The following is a 25,618-nucleotide window of genomic DNA, read 5'->3' as shown; positions in this document are numbered from 1 at the left end:
TAGAGTTCGTTGTAATGGTGAATAGAAAGTAGAGAGAGTGAAGACATTTGAATGTCGTTTTGATCCCTGTTTGTTTGCCCACAGTCGAGTGTGGTCCTAGTTCCTCCCAGCACAGGCTGGAGCTGGCTGATTTGTTAGGGAAGACTGATGGTTAGGACAGGCAGTGAAGAGTTTCTACATCTTTCTGCTCTGTCTAACTCTCTAATGGCAATGAGCACTTTCTGCTCTATTTTCAAACCCTTGATTGAGGATAGTGATGATTTGTAAAAAGTTTAAGCTGGAAAACCAGGATTTTACAGTGCCTCATAAACTATGACACAGGTTTTCACAGTCTTAGTGATTTGGGAAGGACAATGTGTCTTTAAACCTTTAGGGACTCAAAATCACATTTTGAAACATTTTATAAGGATTAGAAGTTTGTTTGGGATGTAAATATGGCGTGATTTTTAAACCGTGTGACAACGGAGTAGCATTGTTGTGGCCATGATGTCTAAGGACACGGGCAGAGACAGCGTCTTCCATTAGACCAAGCAGTCTGGTTTGAAAAGGAGAAAAGCTTTCAGGCATGAAAGCCTGACCTAAAAGTGAGAGCTCAGAATGGAACACAAATGGAGAGAATCCCTTGGAGTTTGGATTTGGCGTCTATCAGATCATCTTTGAAAGGAAACTGAGCTGGCAAGTTCATTGTGGGAATGCTAATTTGTGGGAAAGCAGAAGTGCCATGACACTTGTCTTCTGAGAGAAGAAGTGATGTTTCCTGGCATGTTTAAATGACTCCATTAGATGTAGGCAGATAAAGAGAGGTTAGAGCCTGTGAGATGTGGAGGGGGGATGGTGCGGAGAGTGTGGGAGGCTGTGGTGTGGCAGAGAAGCAGAATCTTATTTTCTTGAAACGTTATGAATTTTTATTCCTAGCTGTGTGGCTGGAGGGCAGTTTGTAGTTTCCACTGAGGGCCAGGATTGACAATCAGACTGAGTGGTTTCCTTCCAGGAGGTGCTTTTGCCACAGTTAAGTGTGTCTGTGTGTTCCCAGTGGTCTGTGCAAGTTCGGTCTGGTCTCAGTAATTGTTTGATCTCAACCCCGGGGTGCGAGGGTGGCTTGTGCGCTGGGTGTGACTTCCCAGCTGAGAGCTGGGAGTGCCGGTGTCTGGGATAGAAGGTCCTTACGGGAAGATGGAAGGGAAGGTTTTGACAAGAGGTACTTGGGTTTTTTCTTTTATCTCTTTTCTGCACAAAAATTTTCCTTCTGATGATAAGCTTAGCAAGGTTAGGAGGCAGCTTAAAGACTGGCAGGGTTGACTCTGGGGAAAATTTTCCACTGGGTAGCATGTTCTAACACAGATTATCACTTTTTGGAGGGTTTTTTATATGGGATGATGGTTGAGAACAATATATACAATGAGTAGAGGATCTGGTTTTTTGAGAAAAACTATTTCTTAAACAGTATCCATGTGGCTCTTTCAAAAACATGAAGTATTTCTCTGGTGTGCTGAGTGACTGTCATGAGTAGTGTCCTCAAAGTGCAGGTAGTTGGTATTGGAGGGGCTGGTGTGCACTCCCAGTGTGAAAATTGATACAAGAGTTGAGATTTCCATTCCGGAGGATAAATCTAATTTGTGTATTTGTTTTCAAATAACTGTGTTGCATAGACTGAGTGGCACAGTTATTTGAAAACTCTTTTGAAAAAGCCAGCAGTGAGGATGTTGAGAACGTTGGGGTCATATTTGTTCCCTCAGCCTGGGGGAAGCACTGAGGATAGAACGGGAATTTCGTGTGTTGAGGATGACAGGGGTAAGCCTGTAGTCAGAGCATTAGAGATGTGAGTGTTAAATGCAAGAAATTTGCTTTTACCTATGTTCTTAGCCTTGGTATGCAAATGTGAAAACATCCTGTCTCTTCACTGGATGATCCAGGCCTTTTTAAAAGTTTCTCCTGCTGTTTTCGGTATTTGTGTCACTGGGCTCTCCTTAGCGCCAGGCTCTCACCTCTGGTGTGTTTTACTTGAAATGCTGTTAGCAGGCCTTAAAGAGTTTCTTCTTGGTCAGGGATTTCCTGTGCTGTGATCAGTTCACTGCCTTTTTTCATTGGAAATAAGGTGTTCATGAGGACACTGTCTTTTGAACAGGAAATATTCCTTCGAGCATGGTCTTGCTTGTCCTTATGGTATGTATTTTGGGGCAATGGGGCTGTTCAGTTTAGGACTGGAGAAGTCTCTCGGTGAAGGAATAGAAATGCCCTACCAGCAGATCAGAGGCAAAGCTCTCATTTATTCAGATGCAAAAAAGGAACTGTTCGGCCATTCAACATCCATTCAAAGATTATAGAAATCTTAAAATAGCCATGAGGAAACAGTAGTATCTTTACATCACCCTGCAAAATATCACCATGTAAAACGTTCCGTTCCTGACAATAATGTGTATTTGTTCAGATTTTCCCTTCAACTAATCTGCCTCAAAGCTGGTAGACTTGGACCAGTTGTAAAGGTAAATCTCTAGTCAACAGAGCAGGATGCTGAAACTGGCACCGAACGTCCTCAGAGTATTTGGCTGACCTATTTAGTCCATGTAGTCTTGTTACAGACTGGTAGGATCTGAAGCTTTGCTTTGTTGGTCTACATTTTTCTTAGTGTGTGGTGGCACCTGAAGAGTTTCAGTGAGTCCATGTTTGGATGCAGCTATCACCCCACAGAAGAACTGTTTTGGAGTCCTCCCTAGAGTGCAAATTATGTGGATAACAACAAAACATGCAGCCTTATCCAGTCAGAAAAAGTTAAGGATGATTTGAACAGATTTTTCTATGAAAGCAGCCACTGCTGATTTGTACATGGAGAATGTGATATATCCTGTTGATGAAAGCTTTTATCTCGTAAAGAAACCTTGTGGTAATCCGGGTTCATTACCAATTTTGTCACACCAGCTAGTGGATAGTTAGCTGGGATTTATATATTCATTAGCATTTTGCATGATCATTATTATACTGATTTTGCCCCTTGTGGACAGCATGAACATTATCACGTCCCTTAAAACCTTTAGTGTGGTCGTAACAGCTCTGATGCTGTTGGATGTCCTTCCGAGACCGTGGTAACAGTGGCATGTGCACCAACGCTGCTTTTGTCTTCTGCTGGGAAGAATGATCCTGCATAGGCTTTCAAAGTGAGTGCCAGGTTTCCTTCCCCCTGGATATTAGTTACGGTTCCACTCGTGTAGAGTTCCTTTAGCAGGGTAATACCATACTGTCAAGCCATGATTGCTGGTTTATCATCTTGTACTGCCTTCTCTGACGTTTCTGTAAGCAAGCTGCAGAAGATTAACGTGGATAATATGATGATGAGGATGTGCAAAACCAGGTAGGAAGCTGAACTCCTGGAGCAGCCCTGTTAACTGGGATCAGGGGATACAGAATTCATTTGTTAAACTTTCGGATGAGAATGTCAATGGGAGCACCTGGAAGCATGAGGCAGAATGCTGGAATTTGGAGGGATCAAGGCAAATTAGAGAAGTGATAGGGCAAACAGGGTGCAACTGCAAAAAGAGGAGGAGTGAGGTTTTATGTTTAGAGATAAATCATCTACAGAACCACACAATGAGGAGCAACTGGCGTGGTCACAGTTGTGGGGACCTATCTCATGTTCTTCCTGGAAGGTGCTCCTCAACAGAAACAGCAGCTCTTGGCCTTACCTTGTCCCAGACTTGTAGCATCCAGGGATCTGGCTTTTTAGACTTTGCTGTAAGGGCACTTGAGGCAATTGAAGCTGGTTTTGGAGTCATTGTCTTTTAGCAGTGTATTGTGTGTGGCTGCTCACAGGGCAAGTGGCCCATCTTGGCTGCTTAGACACAGCCTTTGGTCACCGAGTGACATGTGGGTGCAGGCAGTCTCAGCATCCCAGTTGTTTGCATTACAAGAAGGGACACTGAAGGTGACTTTGCTGACTTTCTCCAAGTCTTGGGCTTTTTTTTTTTTTTTTTTTTTTGGCTTGAAATGTGCTGTAGAAACAGCCACACAAACTTTAAAGTGACCATCTCAAGACTCAAAGCTGCTGCCATCAGTTGCTCGCTGTAGGCAGCAAAGCCTGTGCCTGAAAGAGGGGAAACAAACTTGGCCATGCTGGGATCTCTTCCCCTTGGCTCCTCAGTATCTTACCTAACTGGGCTCAAGAATAGAGATGCTGCATGAAATCCATTTTTAACTGGCCAAATCAAGTATTTCCTAGCCTTTGTATGAAAATAATTACTATATATATATATATATATATGCATCTCCAACAACAGGTTGAAAAGAAATTCTGAAAGAATTCACTTTAAATATCCACATAACATATGAGTGCTCTGACTTGAGCGTTTGTTTAATTGACAAGAAGTCAATTTTAATGTCCAGTTTCACATTGCAAATAGTATCAATAATAATCCCAGGCAAATCTTCATGATCTTTTAAAAGTAAACGACAGTTGCTGTTGTGCATGTTGGCAGCACCGTGGTATTGAACATGCGGTGTCTGCCACCCCGCTGCAGCTATTGGCTGTGCTCCCGTGTTGGCAGTGAGATACCTGCTCGGTCACCATCACTGCGAGTAGCAGTGCCTGTGTCTTGCTGGTGCTGGTGCGAACAGTACACCCCTCCACAATCCCTTCCCATGGCTGTGACAAGCAGCCCCGCTGCTGCTGCAGAGAGGGTACGCAGCCCCGCTGCTGCTGGGGCTGTCCCGTCTGCAGTGGTGATACCTGCTGTCCGCCTTCCTGTGCGATCCAGATTTCATTCCAAAGCTTGTGCACGAGGCACCGTGCTGGTCAGGAAATGCACTGAAGCAGTAGTAGGGCTTACAGTGGAGCAGGGTTGATTTAGGAAAGACGTTTAGAGAACCTTGTTAATGCTAAAGCAAGGCAAGTACTGAGGTATCCATGCCCTGCCAGAGATCACCAGAATTCTGTTCTTTCAGTGTGCCCAGGGTTGAGCTATGGGACCCTCCCTGGCGTCTGCTCGTTGTGTGGCAGTGTAAGTGGGAGGGTGCCCACGGGCAGCCACTTCAGCTCCTTCAAGAAACAACAAGCTGGCAAGTTGTTCCCATAGCGACTCCAGTGTGACTCAGCTTCACATCGAGTTTGATCATTTTGCAGTTCACAGGATTCATCTTTCAGTGTCCTCTCTTCCAGGTACTCTCCCACTCACTGCAGCTTCACACCTGTATCGAGTTCTCTTTGTAAACATAGGTTTACCACTGCATCTGCTCTTTAGCTATTGGCAAGAAATGCTGAGCTTTGCTAACAGCGAGTAAATAAATCTTGTAGTCATTACAACAAACATCTACCCATAGGTCCCGGTAGGTTCCTCCAGAGGCCTCTTTGGAAAGCTTCTTGTTCAGGGCTTCTGAAGAAAAGGCAACCAAGAAGAGTACCAGCGTTTACAGACACTGCCAGAGCGAGTACAGGAGAAGAGACTTCTGTCCCTTCTAGTGCCAGTGGAGGAGCTTCTGAAGTTCTGCAGGAAGAGGGCCTGAACCACCTTCTGGGAAGGCTTCTGTTAGCCACAGAGGAGAGGAAGTGGACAGATTTTTCTCTGTGATTCCACCACAAGGACTAGCATTGTTTCAGTGGGCATCTACCTGGACAACAGAGTAAGCACTCCTGAAGCCACCATCTGGACATCACATATGTTCAGGAACCTGAGCAGGTTTTTCAGGACAGCCAAATACTGTCTAAGCTGACGAATGTGAATGTTCAGCTAGGATCTCAAAGAGAAAGTCTTGATTAGAGTAGCTAATTTTGGAGGAGAGTCTTACAGCCAGTGAGCATGACAGCCTGCTGTGCGTGTTGGTGGGGGGCACGCATAGCTTTGTGCTGGCGTTCATCTGCTGGTCAGCATGTTCGAAGTGGTGTCTTCACTGGAGGTCTACTGTTTTTTATCCTGGAAATATTAATATCCCAAACCTTCTCAATTTTTTTTGACATTTGTATCCCTGTTCCTAAAATTTACAGTGGAATTCAGTTGCACAAATATAGACATTTAGCTAAGCTTTGAGAGAGCCATTCTCCTGGTACGGCCTGGGCTGTTCTTGGTAAGAAATCAGGTGTGCCAACTTAATTTGAGCTTGAACTTGAATGTCCTGGTACTCTTTGTATTCCTGCTATGAGTACAAAGTTCTTAAAATTGTCTATTTGGTCCATGTTAGGTTCTTATGGAGGATGTCTCATGCTTCTGGTACTTGTTGCCTTTACTATCACAGCTGACTACTTGAATCTGCTCACTTGTCTTGAACCCTAGAAGACATTGGAGATAGAATATGAAAGGTTTCTTCTCTAGACATGCACATACTGAGCAATGTCGTTATACTTTGTGGACTGTGTCTAGCTACAACAGGTGTGTTTTCTACAGACTGGCTCAAGGAAGAGGTATATGCCTTTCCCCGTTCAGATTCCTGGATCTTGGAGGGATGGGTGTCTTCCAAAGCCCTAAATAATTTGACCTTGAATGAGAAACAGAATTCAAGTACCATGCTTTTCGTTTGCAGCTTCTGGACCTTAGTTTGCAGACTGGTGCTCTAGGTCTCCAGTCAGATGCTTGAGGTCTCCTCTCAGTTTAAACTCCTACGCAAGGGATTATGCACGTGCTTCCCCCCATCACTGTCCCGTTTTTCACAGCACCTCTTTTCTTTCTTCCCCTTTGAACCAGCGGAAGGCTGAAGTGGCCACAGTCTGAATGAGATAAGGGAATGGATGAGCCAAATGTTGTTTGTCTTTCTCTTCCTTTCTGCTGATCTTAGGGGCGCCCCAGCTCTTGGGCCCAAGTGAAAGAGTAGGTAGAAATGGGCAGCTGGGACAGGAAAAAGGGCTACTGATCAGAAAACCACAGCAGAACTATTGTGTGTCTACATTCTGGGTGGAGTTTTAGTTCTTCAGACCTGTCCGTTAGTCTCTGCCTGCCATTCTCCTTGCCTTTTCTTCTTCTTGCTCTTTGTCCCTGTTTTCATCCAGAAAGCTTTTCTTGTTCCTCACCTGGATCTTTTTGCAAAGCCATCTTCACATTTGTTGGTAGTACGTGGTAGAAACCAGTGACGTTTCATGTTTAATAAGAATGGAGTGTGGAGTTTGGGGCCCCAGTACATCAAAGGTGTCAGCAAACTGGGAAGAGTCCAGTGTAGGCACACTGAGGTGATAAGGGACTGGAGCAAGAGGAAACGAGGGGAACTGGGCTTGTCCAGCCTAGTGAGGAGGATGGGTTGAGGAGGAATCTAATAGCAGTCTTCCACCGGAGGAGGTGTAATAGAGAGGACAGAGCCACACTTGGAGGTGAACAGAGAAAGGAACAAACGGCAACGGGCACAAACCGTAACAAGGAAAACCCCATCTGGGCACAAGGAAAAAATTCTTCACTAACAGAGTGGTACAACTCTGAGGCCACACCTGGAGAGGGTGTGGAGACTCCATCCTTTGAGACTTTCAAAACTTGGCTGGATGACGCCCTAAACAACCTGACATAGTTTTGAGGTTAGCCCTGCTTGAAACAGAAAGTTACACTTGATGACCTCCATGCCATTCAGTCTAAGTTTTTCCCTAATTCGTTGGCATTGCCAGGCAGACAGAATTCTAGTTCCTAGAACTTAAGTGCAAATTGCAGTTAATTTTCATAGCAGCTCTGAGCTGTGACAAGGTATGCAGCTCAAAATTTCCTCTTCTGTCACCAAATTCCCTTCTAAAATTGGGAATCTTCTAATATTGAGATTCCTAGTGAAGGAGGACTGGTGATGCTCATAAAAAGATAGCTGGCAATACTTTTTGACAGATGTTTGATGCTTTTTGAAGTACCACGTCTTATGTTACTTTTATTTTCAAATGCAGGAATGTACAAGGTTTCTATAAGCATTCGCCAGATTAATCATATAAACACTGAACGTATGTTAGGGTTCACTGTGGAACAGATCCCCTACTGTGAAGCATGTATGTGAGTAGTTTGGCATTTTTGTACCTGCTCAGGTAGTTCTCTGTTATCAAAGACCTCCAAGTGTTTCCAGTCTCTCTGGAAACATTGCTGACTAAACATACTTTATCCTGTTTGATTACAATTGTGATTGTCGTGGTTTTGTTTAGTGAGGGGGGGCCTAAGGTGGTAGCTTCTGTAGGAAACTGCTAGAAGTCGCTCCCCTTTGTTCAGGGGACTTGGCCAGGCCTAGGGCGGACCTACTGCTGGCCAAGGCCGAGCCGATTGGTAGCAGAATGTCTCGTGATAACGCCTCTGCGGTAACGTATTTAAGAATGGGAAAACAGAAAAAAAAGGAGAGGAGAGAAGATGTGAAGAAGCTGAGCGGGGGCAGAGGCGCAGAGGGGGAGGCGCAGGCCTCATGGGCCTTGCAGGCCTCACCCTCTGGCCTCTCGCCAGGCAGCCGACTGGGCCCGACTCAGTCTGGCCCGGCTGCAAGAAGTGGAAAGGAGATGAGAAGTGAATAAGATGTAAAAAAAGATCCTGAGAGACATCTACCAGCCTGTTGTGAGGAACGGCTGCAGACGCCAAGGTCAGTTCAGAAGGAGGGGGAGGAGTAATGTGGCTCCTGGCCAAGATTCCCCTGCAGCCTGTGGTGACGGCCATGGTGGAGCAGGTTGTCCCCCTGCAGCCCATGGAGGTCCACGGAGGAGCAGAGATCCACTTGGAGCCCGTGAAGGACCCCGTACTGGGGGAGGTGGATGCCTGAAGGCAGCTGTGGCCCATGGAGGGCCCGCTGGGACAGCTGTTCTGGAGGGACTGCACCCGTGGAAGAGATGACCCACGCCGGAGCAGTTCCACGAAGGACTGTGGCGTAGGGGTGGGACCCCACAACGCAGCAGGGGAGGAATGCGAGTTCTTCCCCCAACCATGAAGCAGTGGCGTGAAACAACATGTGATGAACTGACCACAACCCCCATTCCCTCTTCCCCCCTGTGCCGCTCGGGAGGGGAAGGTAGTAGAGATAATGTTAAGCTCGGGAAGAGGGAGGGGTGGGGGGAGGTTATCTTGTTCTCTGTCTCATTATCCTGCTGTTTGTAGTAATAAATGAAGAGTTTTCCCCAAGTTGAGTCTGTTTTGCCCGTGACGGTAACTTTAAGGATTTCTCCCTGTCCTTATCTCAAACCTCGAGCCGTTTTTCCTTATATTTTCTCTCCCTGTTCTCTCGGAAGGTGGGGGGAGTGAGAGAGAGACTGCGTAGTCTGGTCCTGATCGGGGCTGAACTACGACAGTGATATTTTGGATAGAGGGAGGGGACTGAGAGGAATGAATAGTATCCAGGTGTTGCTTTTTTTATTTTTATTTTTTTTTTTAATTAGAGATTTGTATCAGTATCCGCTTTCCTAGGTTGATTCTCTGCTATCTACTTGCAACCCGCTTACCTGACTTGTAAGTGCGTGCTTGCTGAAAAATAAAATAAATCTTCTCTTAACCCCTGTACCTTCACCCAGCATATTGCCTGAGCTTTGTAATCTTTTAACCTTGATTAATTCCTGTTTCCTCTGTGTTTTGCCTTGCTTTCTGTCTCATTTCTTTCTTACTTTACCACTCTCTTCATGTTCATTTTCTATGGAAATGCTGAAGCCAGCAAAGACAATCTACAAAGTACCAATATAATGGGCAACTTGACAGAGAGCGCATGTACTCACAACACAGTACACATAGAATCTTTGTGCTATTTGGCTGTTAAATACTCTTTAAATTTTCTTTCTCTGGTTTCTCAGGTGCAGAATATCTCCACATCTAAAGAGTTTTGCTCTAACAAATGGCATTTTGAATCCATCATTATTTTTCAGGCTTCCGACACTCTGTTGTTGAAAACGAACATCAGTATTTTTCAGAGCGAAAATCAGAGCTGCTTTGAAGTGACTCACGTGTCCTTTAACACAGAAGACGTGTTATCTGAAAGACTTCCGTATAGATGTTGGAAGTGAAATGGGGCATAAATTTATTAAAATTTCAATTTACTCTATCAGGCCTTTTAATGATACTTCACTCCACCAGATCATGCTGCTGGTCAGTACTTAGGTTCACTAAAGAAGACTAGTTCAGTATTTAATCTCTGGAACAGACCTACTTAACCTTGGTTTCATCCTGTAACTGCTTGGAGAGACTTGTTCCCATAAGTTATAGATCTAAAATCATATGCTAATGCTGAACCAAACTTGAGCAAGCGTATAGACAGCCAGCCACAGTAAAAAGTAAAATCAGGTGGCTTAAATCAGGAGCAGCTTGAGATTACATCCCTGTCATGTCAATCCAAACATAGAAGGCCGTAAATAGAAAACGTGCAAACTAATTTTTTTTACAAAGTAAAGTGAAGAGAGAGAGCCCACCAGCACACGTGGAAGACGTCTGTCTTCAGAGTCATCTTTGCTACTGGACAGCGTCTCTGTAAGTAGTGCTTTCTCTTGTTGTGTATGCTGTCGTTATACAAGCACAGAAGTGCCGTTACAGGACTGCTGTGCTACTGCAGTCTGGATGTTTCAGCTTTGCAATATTGACGGTGCTAGTTTTTGGTTAACACTGAAGTTCATTAACAAGGAGCACTGGCAGTTTCCACTTTCAGAACAGTGTACCTGTTAATATACCTGATGTTTGCAGTCTTCTAGAAAGACAATTAATATCCATTGCTTTTGTCAGTAATTGTTTAATACACAGAGTATGAATACAGTTATGTAGGTATTTGGAATCCCATTGATTTCTGTATAATCAAAATAAAATATTTTCCTTCTTTCCACAGAGAATGAGATACTCTGAGATTCGTAGGAAGGAGCCAGTAGGGATCCAAATGATGTGTCATTCCCTTAAAAAGGAAGAAAAAAAACCCCAGCAGTGTAAAAGGCAGGTCATGAGAATCAAGGTGAGCCAAAAAGTCTCTTTTTGCCACCTTCCTTTGTAAAGCAGGAGCAGATGATGTGAAGCAAGGTGAAACACAGCAGTGTCTGTAATAAACTTGCTGCGTTCTACTTGCTGAAGGGGGGATGAGTAGAATAACAGGCATTCAGGAGCAGAAAAAATGAAAAACAGATGAATTCTTGAAAAGAGTTTGCTGGTCCTTGCAGTCAGAGGTGGATTTCAGCATCAGCAGTGAAATGACACCCAGTACTCCAGATTTTGACATCACATCCAAGGGCAAACTAGAAAGTTGTTTAAACTACCTTTTTTTTTTCCTTTTTATTTTTTCATCCCCTCCCCTTCCCTGTTTCTGAAGAAAAGCACAAGATTTGAAGACAGTTTAACTAGTATTGCCTTTTCTACCCAAATCCAGCAAGAATACCGCTTTGAGTGGGGAATGTTTCTTACATCCTAGTGCTCTTACTTCTCAGTCCTGCTCAGGTTCCCCATCAGGAACCTTCTGTGTCAGCGGAGGACAAAGACAGTAGGTGTCCTGTCCTAGGTTGAAAACACCATCTTTGTGGCAAAGAGTTGCTCTCATAGTTTCCAAAACAGCACTTTCTTTGTTGCCAGCACCAGGAGTTAAATATAATTTCAACCTGGCTGGCAAAAAAAAAAAATCCCAAATAGTGCAAACTGGTTGTATCCACACTGCCTATGCCAGGACCTGTTTGCCAGCCTTCTAACTGTTTCAAAATCCATTTACTTATTTATTTTTTAGCTACCTTCCAGTTGTTCCACAACTGGGTCAAATACTAAATTCTGTCTGTAGACCCTGCTGTGTTTAAATACTTTTAAAAAATAAAAGCACCAGCGTAGCTTCTTTTCAAGACTGATGGAATGAAAGTCATATCTATATCTTCCATCTTTTTATGAGTATTTTTCTTCCCTTTACCATCTGTTGTACCAAATTGGGGAATGATATGCTACTATAGGCAAATATGAGTTTTCATTTTGGGGTTGGCAACTCTTTGGTATTGAGTTGCTTATTGAATTGCAGCCTACACTTGTGAAAGATATGGAAAATTTTCCAGCAAAACACTGTTGTTCCATTGAATGCCAGGCTGCTGAGCCAGCTGAAGCAGTCACAACTTCCCCGTTCTCTGGCTGCCCACTCATGCCTCCACATCACTTTGCCAGTTTTGGTCTCTCCATTCCAGAAAGATACCTTTATATTTTTTTTTTCTGTGAATTTCTACAAGAGATTGTCCTCACAGTGCTGTCTGAACCGCGTCAGATGACGCACCGCTCGCAACATTAATGATGTGTGTAACACAACTAATAGACCTAGTTTGCACACTGCCTTTCAGGGACAGTAAGGCAAACTGCCTGTCTTTCCTGATGTTTGGTAACACAGTGCAGTTCTTTGTCCACTGCAGTCACTTGATCTTGTGGAGACCAGTTTGTTAACGTGGCTGTGGTACAATTTCTATTAAGACTGCATGTCAGTCATTCTTCTTTATGCAGTGAAGCTGTTTAAAGAGTTTTCATGAAGTCCTTAAGACGCAGCATTGCTACGTTTATAACAATAATAGTTTATTAACAAAATGAAACTTATGTTTCTTTTTGACATTTATTTTCTTCCTTTCTAGATAGAAAAGCTGTTTTCCACATCTCATTTGATACAAACAAATGGAAGAGCAGTATCACCACTTCTTCAGGGTCTTCAGAAGATTGAAAAGGTTTTCTTGAGCAGAGCATGTTGTGGAGGTGAATGGAGGAGTACAGACAAATCACAGTTCTTCTGTTTGATGGTTCAGACCTACCAGGCTTGAAGATGCAAGAACCAAGGCACAGCTTAGAGTAGCCCTAAAGCTTCTTTAAGTTGTGCTTGGAAAACAGTTCTCTCTACATGGCTGTTGGAGTGGAAGGGATCATTTTAGTGTCTTTAAAGCATGTTTAGTTCACATCTTTTTTGTAATTATCCTAGGCATGCTGTTGTCACAACCAATGATCTGAGTTCTTCAGTATCACTCTTACTTGAATAAAATTTCAAAATTTAACTTTCATATGGCTTTTTAATTATGTCTGAGTAAACTGCAATGCGTAGATGTGTTAGCATGATGATCCATTTCATAAAGTATAAAACTAGTATGACAAAGATCACAGTTGCTTTTCTGTTATTACTCAGATACACAATATTATTTGTACTTCTGTTGTCTTAAAAGCTCTGTCCTGGATTTAGGCTCCGCTGTGCTCTACAGAGTCGACCTACACTCCTTATAGCTGTCTGTACAGCTGTCGTGCTCAGGGATAACTACTGCTAGCAATGAGTGGTTTTGCTGACCTACAGCAATTGGATTCCCTACTATGCAGTGAGTTACTTAGCCAAATAAAGGAAAGGTTTTGATACGGATTTTCATAATTAAAATAAATGAAACTGTACAAGAAAGCATGTGCTAGCAGTGTCACAAAGAAAAACCTTTCTTAAGATGTCTGTTACCTGATTTAACAGCTGTTTTCCAGCTGAAAATGAAAATCAAGCATGAGTGATGGAGTGTATGACTAGAAGGAAGATTGTACATATATCAGTTTATCTGTGACTACAGATGAAAAATAAAACCATGTGTTTCTTGTCTTTGCAGGGAAAGATAGTGTGTTATAAACATTTTGAAAGTGCTTATCTAAAGAGCTTGTTTTGATGTATGATTATGTTGCAATTTACCTTAAGTTTAACTTAGCTCAAATGGGCATACATCAGCTAACAGGAAAATTTAGATTCAAACTTGGGACCCTCTTATAGAATCTAGCAGGATGGAGAAGGCTGGAAGGGCATGCTGGAAGGAAGAGAGCTCTGGATGTGTCTGGGAGAAGGCTAGAACAAAAAGGTGAGGGGATGAAACAGAGGTGAGAAATCTCTGGCCCGGGCAGGGAGCAGAAGGAGAGGGAGCTATGTCTGCTGGTGCCATTCTACTGCCTTTCAGTAGAATGAGGTGAGAAGTAACCACAGGATTGAGAATAAGAGTATTTGTTGAGAAGAAAGAGGAGCTTCTTGTCCTGCTTTCTGTGGAAGTCACTTCATAGAATCACAGAATGGTTTGGGTTGGAAGGAACCTTCAAAGGTCATCCAGTTCAACCCCCTGCAAGGAGCAGGGACATCTCCAACCAGATCAGGTTGCTCAGAGCCCCATCCAATCTGGCCTTGAATGTTTCCAGGGATGGGGCATCCACCACCTCTCTGGGCAACCTGGGACACTGCTCCACCACCCTCAGGGCAAAACATTTTTTCCTAATGTCCAGTCTAAATCTCCCTCCCTGTATTTTAAAACCATTACCCCTACCACTTAATTTCCTAGAAATTCTCTTTAGCTCCACTTCATCTGCTCCAGCCACCACCTCCCAGCACATTGCTACTCCAGTTTGAGTAGCTGCCTAGCACTGGGAGGATAGCTTTTCCACTCAGTGTTGGCCTGTCCTCTGTGGCTGTGCTAGAACTGGGAAGGTTCATTTCTTAGTGAGTCCCTTACATCTAGATGCAAGGAGGCAGAGCTCCCCAGCCAAAATTTTCTGTGCTCTGTGGCATCCTCACACAGCACTGTCTGTCAAAATGGTGTTTTAAAACTGGACAGCAGTGTTTTCCACATGTCCTGGTTCTGGCTGGGACAGAGTTAACTTTCACCGGAGCTGGGAGAGGAGCTGGAGCTGGTGGCCCCTGTGGCTAGGTAGGTCACAAATGAGCCCACAGCTGGGCCAGGTTACCCAAACTGGCCCAAGGGCTGCTCCATCCCATGGGCCGTCTGCTCAGGGTATCCAGTGGGGAGGGTGCTGGGGGGAGGGTGCTGATGCTCAGGAGGGGGACGGGCACCAGGATCCCCTGTGAGCTACGGTACTGGAAATGACGTGTTTGAGTACATTCTGTTACTGGGGTTTTTTTTGTTTTGTTTTCCGTCTGTTTTCTTTTCTTCTGTTGTTCTTCTAAACCTTTTTTTTTGTCTCAACCCATGAGTTTTTCCTTCTTTTCTTTACCAGTTCTCCTCCCCGTCCCACTGGAGGGTGAGGGGAGTGAGTGAGTGACTGCATAGCTTGGTCCTGAGCAGGGTTAAACTGCAACACCACGGTTGTCCGTATTTCCAGGTATAAGTATTTCATAAGGATAACTAGGAAAAGGTGTATTTCTGTTCAGTAGTGGAAGAGCTGGTTGCCCTGACCACCATGGTTGTTGACATACTTCCTCAGGTATGAGGCTTCATCTTTTTGGGCTTGCTGATCATCCCAGAACTCTTCCTAGTCTCACTGGTGATCAAGGAACCAACAAAAAGAGATGATCTGCTGGACGTGGTACCTAAAAAGGAAGAACTGGTGGGAAGTGTGAAGATCTGTAGCATCCTTGGCAGTAACCATGAGATGGTGAAGTTCAGGATATGCGTCAGAGGGGTTGATACTGAGGTCAATATTGTTTTAATATCTTCATGAATGACCTCGATGATGCAGTAGAGTGCACCCTCAGCAAATTCAAAGATGATACAAAATTTGGAGAAGTGGATGATAAACTAAGTAGTGATGCTGTCATTCAGAGACACCTCAAGAGGCTGGAGAAATGGGCTGACAGGAATCTAATGAAATCGAGCAAAGAGAAATGGAAAGCTCTGCACCTCGGCTTTGTTGGTGGCTGACAGACTAGAAAGCAGCTTTGCAGAGGAGGACCCGGGGGTCCTGGTTGACACCAAGCTGAACACAAATTAGCAGTGTGCCCCTGCAGCACAGAAGACCTAAACATCCACGGCTGCATTAGGAAGAGCATTTCCAGCAGGTCAAGGGAGATGATCCTTCCTCAGCACATCTGGAATGCTATGTATGGGACTTGCCAATACAAGAAACTTGAAATTCAAAACCTGACTGAACACAGTCCTGGATAACCTGCTTTACTTGACCTTGCCTGAGCTGGGGGGTTGGACTAGACAATCTCCAGAGGTGCCTTCCAAACTCGCCCATTCTGTGAGCCTGTGTGATTCTGTTTTCCAGCTGTAAAGTGGGCTGGCATTTGTTTTGGGCAGAGCCAAGTGACTGAAGGCTATTTAAAACTGATTTAAATGAAGATAGTGTCTGATCCTGGTAAAGATTTAGCGCATAGAGGCAAGTAACTTACATCTATTTATACGTAGACTTACATAGAGATGAGTTCCAGACAAGCTGGCAGTACAAAGACTCTTTGGATGCTTCAAGAGGGAAGAAAATGTCACCAAATTGGTGAGGGAGAAAGTCTCCAAGCACTTCACACAGGCTCACTCAGTACAGAGCTGACCTTCATGGCTTTGCTTGTGAAAGCCAGCTCTGTACTGAGTGACTGTTACCACGCACTTCATGTGTGAGTTGTAGTAGCAATGATAATTATGCCTTCATTTGCATTTCAGTGACATGGGAGAGTGAGTCTATTTAATTTTCAACAGGACTTTGAGTCTTTGAATCCCTTTTGAAAACTGAGTGCATCTTCTAAGCTTGAGTGTTTTTGAAAACCCATGAAGAGTGATCAGTCCTCCAAACTTTACCGTGAAACTACTTAATGCATTTTGTACTCTGCCATTGGACATTTTATTGACTTGTTCTGCACACACAAGATTCTTCAGCAATGGATGAGAAAAAAAAATATTAAGTCAGTCTCCATTTGGACTTCCCAAATACAGAAATTCTGGAATTTTAAATAGACATATGGCTAAATTTTAGCCTACACATGTATTTTGACATTTGTGTTTGAACAAATGTATTTGAACATTTATTTGAAATGCATTTGTGTGTTTTAACATGTCTTGCATATCCAGATGCTTGTACCCTCCAACTCAAATGTTTAAACAGTTGAACCCTTTTGGCGTGGTAGGTATGACCAGTTGAGCACTGTTTGTTACTGACTTCAGGTCTCCTGAGATGCTGGCAAAGCACCCTGCTGTGAAGACTTGCAGACCCCTGAACCTATGTTGTCCTGTTTTTATGGGTAACAGTGAAGATAGTTCTACGTGAATCACTGCTGCAGCTCCTGTCCCAAGGAGAGCTCAGCTGTCTACACAGACCTCAGCTCTGTTACCTGTAAGACAGGTGCAGTCTGGGGATGCGGGGAATGGAGATGGCTGTTTGGAGATGCTGCAAAGCCGCCACTGAGCTGCCACTGCCAACTGTTTTCTCCCGTGTCTGATTGCAAGTGCTCTTGGTTTGCCAAAAAAAAAGCAGCAAAGCCCAATTCAGGCAGAATTGAGGGCTCAGGCATTTTATTGGCATGGGGAGACTGACATCAGTCCTTGGTGGCTGTGTCTTCATCCCTCACACAGCATTGCCTGTGTCACCTCCCATGCCAAGGTGCCCTCATGGAGTAGGATATCCAGGGACCACACTAGATCAAGGAGATGAGGGTCCCAGATCCATGGGACTGAAAAGGAGTGCATGCCTGTAACATTGAAGGTACCCCTACTTTGAACTCCTACCAGCTTCTGGACCAGACAGGGCTCCTCAGCCTTCTATCAGGAGCTTCCTGTCAGGAGCAGTCCCTTCTTTCCTCCTTCCTCCTCCTCCCTCTTGCCACTGGGATCCAACCCGACCTTTCTCTGTGTGGCTCTGCCTCCTTCAGGATGGTGCTACCTGTGCTCGGCTCCTCCCGCAGACATGCCAGTGCCAGCAGTCCAGCAAAGTAAAAGCCTGTTGAGGAGCCCGTGCTAGAGGAGATGGGGTTGTCCCAGGTACCACACGTGCCCTGGTCTTCTCTGTCCTTCCTCCTGCCTTGTCTTACAGATCTCCCCTAGGATTTGGTGGTCCAGGTCAGATCAGAGCACAGCACTGGAGGACCCAGAAGGGGGACAAAGCTCCCTTCCCACCATGGACCCTCATTAATTAGCAGACTGGCAGTGCTCTCACCTCTCCTGGCAGCACTCAGATAGGGAGGCAGTGGTATCAGAGCAGCCTATTTTGTTGGCCATTTTCTGTAAACTCTCTAAAAGAGTCTACAGTCAGTAGCCTTTCACTCCAGACAGCTGCCAGTTTTACCTGGTTTGAGGGTGCTCGTGGTCATGGGTGGTCGTGGGTAGGAGCCTCCTGCTCATTCTGCAGCAATGACTGCAAAAGCTGCCCAGGCTTTCAGGGTCCGTCTCCAGGAGCCTACCCTGGCTGTTACCTGCTGGGTAATAGGATAGCAAAGCATTTCCTTCTTGATTTCGGAGTAAGTGGGGCTTGGGATTGCGTCAGGCTGTGTACTAACCTGGCTGTGCCTTCCTTCCGCAGGGAACGATCTCTTTCTGGTCGCCGTCCATGAGCTGGGGCATGCACTGGGACTGGAACACTCCAACGATCCCAGTGCTATCATGGCTCCTTTCTACCAGTACATGGAAACACACAACTTCAAACTGCCCCAGGATGACCTCCAGGGAATTCAGAAAATCTATGGTGAGCAACACTACCCACTCACGTGTTTACACCCAGCTCGAGTCTAGTGAGTATTTACAGACGCAGACAGGCAGCCCCCAAAATGCTTGCAGCTGGTGGGCCGGATTTCCTGCCGCAGCTGATTGGGGAACTGTTTAAAGCCCTTGACCCACAGCCCCATACCAGATGACTGGCCCGGTGGCACTATCTTTGTGCAAGTCAGGTAACCAGATCTCTATGGTCTCACTGTGGCTCCATCCCTCACTATGTCCCCAATATCAAGGAGCACTAGGAAGGGAAAAAGAGGCAATTGCTGTGCCCAGGGTTTGTCCATTAGGAACAGCCAGTGCAAGCAGAGGGGAAGAATGTGAAGAATATGGAGCTTCAAGGAAAGGTAAAAAGTATTTATGCACCTATTTTTTTTCTCCAGGTATAGAAGGTAGGGGAATAAAAAGTTTGAATCTGCTTACAAACACTTCACTTCTTTTTATCTCCAGCTGAATGTTGCTGTACGTGTGCCACAGATACAGGCTCAAGGAAAAGAGAGAAAAGGAGGCAGAGGGATTAGGGAAGAAACCAAGGGGCTGGAGATGGCGTAGTGGCACGTGGCAGGGTCACAGGTACTGGGGCATGCAGTCAGGGACTTTCACAGCATTATTGGCTGGAGGAGACTTGAGGAGCAGGGGAAGTGCAGGTTTTGGGAGCCACAGTCAAAGGGAGGCTGAGCCAGAAGGCGCTAATGGATATGCTCTGTGGCAGCCCGTGGAAAACAGGTTTTGTCAAAGTTCCCTGATTTCATTCTTTGAGGAAAGTACAAGTTTGGCAGAGAGGTTACTTAATAAACGTAGCATAGAGCAGCTATGCTGTGTAGCTATACATTTGCAGCTGCTTGACATCTGCAGTCAAATATTAGCTCTCCGTACCAGTAGAACAGATATTACGTGAATTAAACCTGGGGAAAAAAAAAAGAAAGATGGTTGTCAGTGGGAAAGCTGGTGTTTCCAAAGGATCGCTGCTGGGTTCAGTGGCAGACCTGACACTAGTCAACGTTTGCATCAGTGACCTGCCAGTAAAGTTTAAGTTACTTCTAACAGAATTTGTGCTGAGACCTGTAAGACTCTAAAGCAGTACAGCAAGGCTTTAGAGGTCTAAACTGTGTGTAAATTGTTTGAGTCTGATTTTTTTTTTATTATTTTTTGTTGTTGTTGTGACTGGAATGAGATTCATTTCTTCAAATGCAGACGCCTAAAGAGAAGTCGTCTCTTTCTGGCTAGTTTCCCTGACCCCTGTCTGGGCAGTGGGAAGAACCAAGCGTTTGTAGGGTGCAGTTCATCCACGCTGTAGGGCAGATACCCAAGTAAGGTCCAACATTTAGAATAAGGTGGCTTGAAGTACACCGAGGGGGAACCAGCTCTTCCCGTTAATGCAGCTGAAGATTTCTCTGTATTGTTTGTTACCAGGGTGAAGTTGCATGGCAATTGTCCTATGGTACCATTTAATTATGCGTAATTTAACATAACCTGTATTCAACTGCTCAGACTGTAGCTGAGTTGGATGGTTTTGAAATAAAGTGCTGGGGCAGTAAGTATTAAACTTTCATTAAATAATATACCTAAGTTTTCAGTTTTGAAAGCTGCTAAATTGTAATTAGGCTGTTTCTATTTTGAAATGCTGATTTAGTTCCTGTGGACTGACTAATCAGAAAGAAAAAATATCTTAATTTATCGCTGACACTGAAAATGCAATCAAGAAAAAAATACTGATTTCTCTGTTTTCAGACACCTTTCTGGAAAGGGAGCAGATAAGGAGTTGACAGCTGTACCTCTTCACATTTGCGGTTCAGGCCAATATGGGCTCTGGCCGAGCCGGGGGCCAGCACTCCCCCGGCACAGCTCGGGCAGGGACCCAGTGCCTGGGACCGAGCTGCAGTGGGGCTCCTGGACCAGTGGGTGGGGAGGTACCAAGTCACGCTGGTCGGGGCCATTAAGACCTCTTAGTGTCCTCAGGGCCCTGAGAATTTGTGAGAGCACCTCAGGACACAGAGCAGAGAGCTCAGCATGCGCTGCCGAGGGCTTGGCAGCAGCACCACGACACTTCCACTTATTTTTCACTTCCGTATTAAACTTTAGCCACATACTATGTTAAGATTCTCTGTGTGCAATATAATATGGTTAAGGTCTTAACTCAGCTTGAAAAAAGCAGTGTGAATGAATTACTACCCGGTGCAGGTAGCCATTGGGGATTAGTTTGTTGACTGTCGTGGAATCACGCACGGCTCTTCTCTGGGAGTGGGCTGGGGATGGTGGTGGTGGGGGTGGTTGTAGGGATAACTGGTCCTGCAGGGAGAGGAAGGAGCAGCTTCTGCAGTAGGACTTTTGATTCCCCAGGTAGAGATTTTGACTCTTAGCACAGAGTTACGGTCCAAAAACTAAAGTTTAGTTTAAAACTAGGTTTTATGCTTACATTCACAAAGAAAAGATGGGAAATGCAGGTTATGTTTCTCCCTGGAACTGGAGATACAAGAACAGATCCTTTCGTGTGAGCTGCTTACAGCTGAGGAGGGACTGCTGAAATATCCTTCTGGTAGCTGTAGCAGGAACATCCAACTAATATGTTTTATTTCCACAGTGCCGATCTGCTTTGTTGTGCCTTGGGAATGCCAAAAGTCCATCTACCAGAGCACCTGTCCAAAAATCAGCCCCTCCTGCTTTCTGCCTGCTTTGAAATTCTCTGCAGTGCAGCAGCACATGCTCAATACCTTTTTTTTTTTTTTTAGGAACCTACTATGCAAAATAAATGATAGAGCCAGAGGCACTGCCCTGCCTGCAGCATCCTTTTGTAAAAATAGATTTGATTAAAACTTCCAATTTTTCATTCCACTGAAGTTGCTAAACAAAGAACAGAGGCTCTACTAAAGCTTAAGTCCATTTTGTCTCCTTCTTTTGAGAATGATGTGTTTCAAATGTATTTTTGTATTTTATCTATGCTTATCCATTAGAAAAGAAATATGTCTAATTCTGTCATTTAATGATTTGTTAAATTATTATTTTCTGATGAATTTATTTCAAAACTCACCTAAGAGACAGTAGATGATGTGAAGTCTTGTTTGTGCTTTGTGCTTGTTAGTGTAAGGCCAATGTTTAAAATGTTATTTCCCCTTATGAGCCAAAAAGGCAGCAGCCCACCATGTGCACTAGAGCAGACTGTAAGACAAGCCAGTGGTATTTCCATCTTCCCATAGGTGCTTCCTGTAGCATGTTCCTTGACAAAATGAGGGAAATACCAATATCCTTCTTTTTCAGAAGGATATCTCTCGCTGTACTTAGGTGCCCGTGTCAAAAGTGACGTGCCCAGGAAGGGATGAAACTGGAAATCCACTACCATTATATGGGTCCCCTGGATATCCTGTTAAGTTGACTGCCTCTCTTAATTTTGCTAGTGTTGAAGTCAGGGCAGCGTGCAGCTATATTGCAGCTGGAGAGAGGAGACCTACCAGCCATGGCTTGTCACATGGCCTGAGCTGATCGTCTTTCAGCACTGGTTCTCCTGTTCTTAGCGTCCTGCTCTAAGTACCCTCTTGTGGTAGGCTGTGAAGCAGCCTCTCCTGTTAGGAGCGACTCCTCTGACACCAAGCCTGGGGAGCAGAGGGTTTGACATGCTGTACAGGAAAAGCTCGTGTCCACGTGGATGCTTGGAGCTGGGAAACCAGGCCATTATCTTCAAGACCCTTTCAAAGCCTAAGGTCACAAAGGAAAGATCTCCTCATCACTGAAAGACAGACCAAATCATTAGGCCTGGAGACAACCTCAAGGATCTAGGTCCTCCCGCATCTCACTGAGGACATGTCTGCCTCACACATCTTTTCTGCAGCTCAAGAGAAGAGCTCCCAGTCAGTGTGCGTGCTGCATCCCGTGAGGGCTGAGGTCCAGGGTGGTCATGAAATCACAGCAGGCCAAGGAACTAGGCAGCACCTGCTCTGACATCCAGGAAGGGGGATCAGCAGGGCACAGTGACCTCCTGCTGGCCTCATTACTCCTGTAACGCAAGCACAGGTTTCATAACCTCCCTCACCTTTTCCCAATGGTGGCCCACAAGGCAATCCCAGATCCATGTACACGTGAGATGGCTTGTGATGAAACAGCAGAAAAACCTGATGCAAAATGCTCCACATGGTGACCTTGGAGTGAGGTCACTCGCTGCACTGTGAGTGGGATCATCAGAGCAAGCTTTGCTGTCGTGCAGCACCTGAAAACGTTAGGCATAGGACTGTTTTCTGATAATGTCCTCTTGAACATGGGAAATTAGTAGAGTAATATCCAAGACCTTATCTATAGAAACTACAAGATCTGGGACTTTGGGATCCATGCCCCATGGTGCTGTGCTCGTAGGAGGGCAGGGGAAGGAAAATGTGTGGCAATAAGAGAGCTGGAGAGATCTGTCCTGGTCCCACATCTCTGACGTGTTGCAGAGATACCAGACTCCTTCTCTATTTTCCATGCCTTCATTTGCACTGTTCCTCCTGGCCAGAGACTCCGTTGGATCCATCAGGAAATACCGGACTCCACCTCTGGTGCATCCACTGAGTCTCACCTGCCGTGTGCTAGGTCTCCCTTCCCATTCCTCTGAAAACCAGACAGGGAGTAACTGCCTGGTTCCCATTGCTGTCCCTGGGGTCCACCTGACTCTGCCCCAGCACAGGGAGCTGGTGTGAGAGGAGGGAGCTGATAACGCCAATCAGCTGCCTCCTGACAAAGGGAGAGCCCACCTCTCTTGGGAGGTTTCTCGGCTCATGGAAAAACACTGCTTTATGTTATAGCTGAGTGTGAAGTACTTCTGTCATCCTACAGATCTTCCTGAGTATTAAAAAAAATGTTCTGTTTTGCAGTGGAGCAGATGCCAGGCTTCTCAAAGTTTTTCCAAAGGGGAACTGGGCTGCAAGCACCACAGCTGGGAGCAACTCTCATCATTTGCCTGCCTAAGCCTGGGAACTTTGGATGCAGTTTTCTTGCACCCAAAAGATGAATTGTCTCTTTATAGAGACCAGGAGAGCATTCCCTTCGGCTTAGAGCAAGGATTTCAGCCATGGACGCTTGTCTTCTAGGTGAATGCTCTACCACCTGGGTGGCAGTTGGTCATTCACAGGAGAACGTCAGTGCGAGAAGGGCTCAAGAAATCCTTCCTGCTCCCCAGTGATGATCATGAGGGCCTTGACTGCTCACCCAGCTCTGGGTGCTGGGGCTTGTTCTGCAGACTGTAGTGCGCTGTGGCAAGGATACCCAAACTGAAGTAGCCAGTTCACTTCACTGCTGGAGTCTAACCCCAGAAGTGCAAAGTGCTCTGTGGACAGGCTTAGCAGGTGAGCGGGGGAAATGAGTCGTTCGTGAGCTCTGAGCTGTTGTGGATGGACCTTCTCATCCCTGAGATAGCTTGTTGGCAGCTAGATCATTTAATAGGAACAAGGACCCCTCGCAACTGCCCTGGAGTCTGCAGAGCAGCCTGGTGAGTTTCTGTCACTCTGATTTGGACCGTATATTTTGATTTGAAGCTGAGGAGCCTTTCCTGTGTACCCACACAGCTGGTACAGTCCTGCAGAAAGGTGCGGGCAGCTCAGCTTCTTACAACCCAAAACCTCTATGTTGTTACCACCTGCCTGTAGTCCGGATGGTAGTTTTATTCTCAGAGTAAATATTAAGAAGATAAAGACAGGCCTTTGTTTGCAGGGGGATCGTTATCTCCCCTTGGAGATAACCCGTGGAGAGCCGCCTGGCTTGAGCAGAGCTGGCTGTGACAGATGCTGAGCCATGCAGGACGCTGAGCCTCCAGGCAGGTGTTATGCGGTTGAGGGAACACTCTGTCAATAGCCAGGAGGACAGTACGATTATTTTTTGTCCTCAACTATCGACACAGTGGCTCCTAAACGCCTCCTCTCTCTGTGTTATCTTCACAGGTCACCTTGGTATTCAGATGGTCTGCGACAGAGGAAGCATGAAGGGAGGAGGCTAAGTGCCAGTGGCGGAAGTCACACTCTAAAGGTGATCTGCTGTGACCCAAAAGCTTTCTGACATTCTTTGCCTTGGTTGTGATAGAGAGGAAGAAAGTCTTCTTCTCCACACAGTGTCTATAAAGTCCCAGCAAGTTGCTTCCCTCCAGAACATAGAGTTTCCAGCTCCAGGAGGTTTCTTACCTGCTTCCCGTGCGGAAGTGGCTGCAGGTCCAGCCCCGCGGGTGGGTTCAGCTCCGGTGCCGGGATCACACACGATGACTAGGTGGCCGGGCTCAGACCCAATTGCAGACTCATGCAATAGCCTCTATCACTTAATTTTTCTCTCAATGAGATTTGCTCTGACTGATTCTCTCAAGTTGCTTGGAAACGCAGTGACAGAGGCTGTGATTTGATACTGCCGGGTTAGTTGTATCAGTGATGGGTGTCCTCAGTTCTTGTAACAAACAGCAAGGTGCCAGGGTAACTCTTTGTTCACACTCTGTTCACTCTGCTGCTTGGAACCTGTTCTGCCCTGCTTTTAGCTATCTGTTTTGGAGGCAGGTTGCTGTGATGAGATTCTGGAAATAGTAATGACTGGCAAACTGTATAGGGTCTGTTCATGCTGCGTTCCTGCCAGGTTGTGCTCTGGAGTGGCTCAGTGTTACGAGACAGCATCTTTCCTCAGCAGTGGACAGGCTGTGCTTCTGCTTTCCATCCCCCCACCAGATTCTGCCTGCCTAGCACTTGCACCCGAGGATTTTTGTGTTGTGTGTGTGCTCCTCTGCTCTTTGCGTGTGCCTAACTGTAGGATTTCCTTTCACTATTAGCTGTAAGTCCACCCTCGCTCAGTGACAAAGTGAAGGCAACAATTGAAAATGAAAATGCAATCTGTATAACCACATAAGGAGACCAGACTTCAGTCAGGATAAATTAGAAGGCCCAGAATGCATAAAAGCCAGAAGAGAAGCGAAAGATGATGGCAAGGAAAAATCCGTGGCTGGCAGGGAAGGACAGTAAGAGGAATATTTTGAGTGAAATGATGAAGTCTGCATCCAAGCAAGTTGCAGTACCACCTGCGCACTGCATGGGAAGCCTTGTCAGTGCTGGGCACCTCCTCTGGAGCACTGTGCCAGGGCTCCTCTGGCCACTGCTGGCAGTGAGTCCATACGGTGGCCCAGCCTCCGTTGGTGGTCCTGACTTGTGATCTCTTTCCACTGCTCTAGCAAGTGTTAACACAGAGCTTAGGTTCACCTGACTCACTGCTGATGTGCACCACCCTCACCACAGTGTGTGCAACTGCTTCTGCCCTGCATGTTTACTGCCACTGTTTCAGTGGCAACTTAGGGCTAATTAAAACCTTTACCTTTGTCTCCTGGGTTGCAGATGCTGTTTTAACTTTCCCCCTCTCTACAGAAGACTGTGACAGCCT

The 25,618-nt window shown here is 45.5% G+C and overlaps 1 protein-coding gene across 3 annotated transcripts in view; it reads left to right on the top strand.

The window, feature by feature from the left end:
- The window catches only part of MMP24 (matrix metallopeptidase 24), a 50,033-nt gene that overhangs the window by 14,482 nt on the left and 9,933 nt on the right, over positions 1-25,618 (top strand). For all 3 annotated transcript variants that reach the window (XM_086760508.1, XM_086760509.1, XM_086760510.1), the window contains one exon: positions 18,066-18,227. In XM_086760508.1, coding sequence (XP_086616634.1) covers positions 18,066-18,227 — 162 coding nt within the window. The remainder of the gene's footprint in view (positions 1-18,065; positions 18,228-25,618) is intronic.

The sequence above is a fragment of the Chlamydotis macqueenii genome, chromosome 16, assembly GCF_036417535.1.
Source record: "Chlamydotis macqueenii isolate bChlMac1 chromosome 16, bChlMac1.mat, whole genome shotgun sequence".
In the NCBI taxonomy this organism is placed as follows: Eukaryota; Metazoa; Chordata; class Aves; order Otidiformes; family Otididae; genus Chlamydotis; species Chlamydotis macqueenii.
The sequence above is the reverse complement of the archived record's forward strand: the minus strand, read 5'-3'. Positions and strand labels throughout refer to the sequence as shown.